The sequence below is a fragment of the Sinocyclocheilus rhinocerous genome, unplaced genomic scaffold (assembly GCF_001515625.1).
Source record: "Sinocyclocheilus rhinocerous isolate Xijiao unplaced genomic scaffold, SAMN03320098_v1.1 scaffold398, whole genome shotgun sequence".
Taxonomy (NCBI): domain Eukaryota; kingdom Metazoa; phylum Chordata; class Actinopteri; order Cypriniformes; family Cyprinidae; genus Sinocyclocheilus; species Sinocyclocheilus rhinocerous.
The window spans coordinates 10,152-12,817 of record NW_015664003.1 but is presented as its reverse complement, the minus strand read 5'-3'; the positions used below and the strand labels follow the sequence as shown (position 1 = coordinate 12,817).

The 2,666-nt window shown below is 38.1% G+C and overlaps 1 protein-coding gene across 1 annotated transcript in view; it reads right to left on the bottom strand.

The window, feature by feature from the left end:
• Positions 1-2,666, bottom strand: part of LOC107729044 (uncharacterized) — a 12,497-nt gene continuing 9,831 nt past the window's right edge. The window contains exon 2 of the mRNA XM_016539392.1: positions 1-81. Within this exon, the coding sequence (XP_016394878.1) occupies positions 1-81 (81 nt within the window). The remainder of the gene's footprint in view (positions 82-2,666) is intronic.

Below are 2,666 nucleotides of genomic sequence, written 5' to 3'. Positions count from 1 at the left end.
TTATGCCTGTCGACATTTTAGCCCTCCCAATAGCCCAGAGTCCGTTTTTGAGAGTGGTTTCAACAACTGGAAGAAGGCAACCTACAAGGAAGGGGGATTTAGAATTCATGCAAGATCAGAGTGCCACAAGCAAGCCATGGTTGCATGGAAAGACTATGAGACAGCAGTGAAAAACAACAGAACTTTGCTAAATGTCTTAAACAAAGAACACGACAAGCAGATTAAAGACAACCGGGAATATATGAAAACAATCGCTGAAGTACTACTACTAACAGCCACACAGAACATTGCACAAAGGGGACACGATGAGTCGGCAGAATCAGACAACAGGGGTAACTTCATAGCAATCTTGGAAACAATTGCCAAACATGACAAAACTTTGAAAAAAAGGTTGCATTCTATCCATAATGCCAAATACACCAGCAAAGCAATTCAGAATGAGGTTCTTAGTTGTTTGGCTGATATGGTTAGAACAAAAATAATAGAAGTCTTCAGTATTATGGCTGATGAAACACAAGACATTAAAAAAAAGAAGCAGATATCCTTGGTACTCAGGTACTATTATAGTGGAGCCATCCATGAGAGTTTTCTCCATTTTGAATCGGCCGATCAGGTAAACGCAGCTGGGCTTACTGAAAAGATTATCCACATGTTAGAAAGCCATGGTCTAGAATACAGAGACAATTTAGTAGGCCAATCCTATGATGGCGCGTCCGTTATGAGCGGCAAGCATGCAGGTGTACAGGCACGAATTAAAGATGTGGCAAAGCATGCCTTTTACATTCACTGTAGCGCACACTGCCTACATTTGGTACTAGTCGACACAGTCAAAGCAATCCCTGAGGCAGATTTTTCTCACTGCAGGAAAGGTCGGGGTCACATGTGCACAAAAAATGGCTTGCTGTACAAAGAGAAATGTTTGAAGGTGCTCCTAGAGAACTTCAGAGACTAAGTGATACTCGGTGGGCATGTCGTTATATTTCACTGCGTAATACTTTGGATAGATTGCCTTCCATTAAGAGAGTTCTGCAGGAGGTAGTTGAGGAACACAATGGTGACAGGTCAGTTGAAGCACAAGGTCTGCTTGCACAGTTAGACTTGAAATTCATTGTACATCTTGTTACGCTATGTAAAATATTTGGAGAAGCAAGACTCCTTTCAGATATGTTGCAGTCATCATCACTTGATCTTTCAAAGGCTGTAGATTTAGTTCAAGCCTTGACTCAGACCTTGCTTGAGTACAGAAATTAGTAATTTTTTGATGGCCTTTGGACTGAAATAATAGATATAGCTGGAAAGTGTAACATTTCAGAACAACTAAATGAAAAAAGGCAGACACAGCTAAGTTTACAATTTAGTGGACATTGTGTTCTCTCTACAACTGGTGGGAGAAGGGTAGATGCAAGTAAAGGTGGTTTCTGTTCTTACTTTTTTTACCCAGTGATAGACCAAATGCTTTCTCAGCTCAGCAGACGGTTCTCTAACCAGAACTGTAATATTATGAATGGCATTCAAGCCCTAAATCCCAAAAGTGATGCCTTTCTCAAAGAAGATGTCCTCTTTTCTTTGGGTAGAATGTATAGCTCAACTATTGAGGATTTGGGGCATGAAATACATCAGTTCAGAAGGATTCTAGACAGAAAAATACAGTGTATTTACAGTGTCTCAAGTACAGTGGAGCTGGCATCATTTATGGAACCTTATAGTGAGGTCTTTTTTGAGCTCTTTAAACTTTGCGAAATCAGTGTTGCAATTCCAATCAGTACAGCTTCTTGTGAAAGGAGCTTCTCCACTCTAAAACTAGTCAAGACACATCTGAGATCTACTATGGCAGATGAGCGAGTGAGCAACTTGGGTGTTTTAAGTATCGAATCCAAGCGGGCAAATGAATTGAATCTTGATGAATTTGTTGATTTGTTTGCAAGGAACCACAAAAACCGACGAATACAGCTTCTATGAATACATGATGTTACAGATGATCATAAACACATTTTCAGATGACTGATGTTGATTTGTGGATATGTTTGATTTGTGTTATATGTACAGTACTGTGCAAAAAAGTCCGTTATTTCTATCTTTTGCTGTAGTGTGTCAGTGGAAATATCATTTACATTTCTAAACATTAATTTTGCCATTAATTGTCCAGAGTTTAGTCTGTGTCAGTTTTTTCTGTTTTTTCATGTCATTCCAGACAGACTGGATGATGATCAGATCAGATCTCTGTGCGGAGCACTGGCTGTTGTCAGACAAAAATCTCACTGGATTTTTACAATTAATGGCAAAATGAATGTTTGGAAATGTAAACTGATATTTCCTACTGGCAAAAGATAGAAATAACTGGCTTTAAACCTTTTTTTGTTGGTAAAATACTAGTGGGCTAAGACGTTTGCACAGTACTGTATATGTGTCATAATTTACAGATGCAGAAAAGTGCCTAGATGGGATTTGTATGTACATATGTGTCATATAGTTTACTGATGCAGAAAAGTTCCTGTGCTTAGATACTAAAAATGTGTTCATTATCACACTACAATATACAAATATTTGACAAAATAAATGAAACATAATGAAACATTCATTTGAGTTGAAATTGTTATTGCTTACTTCTAAAGATTGCAGTGATACATGACATGGTGAAAAATGACTGAATGAATAATACTGAAAGT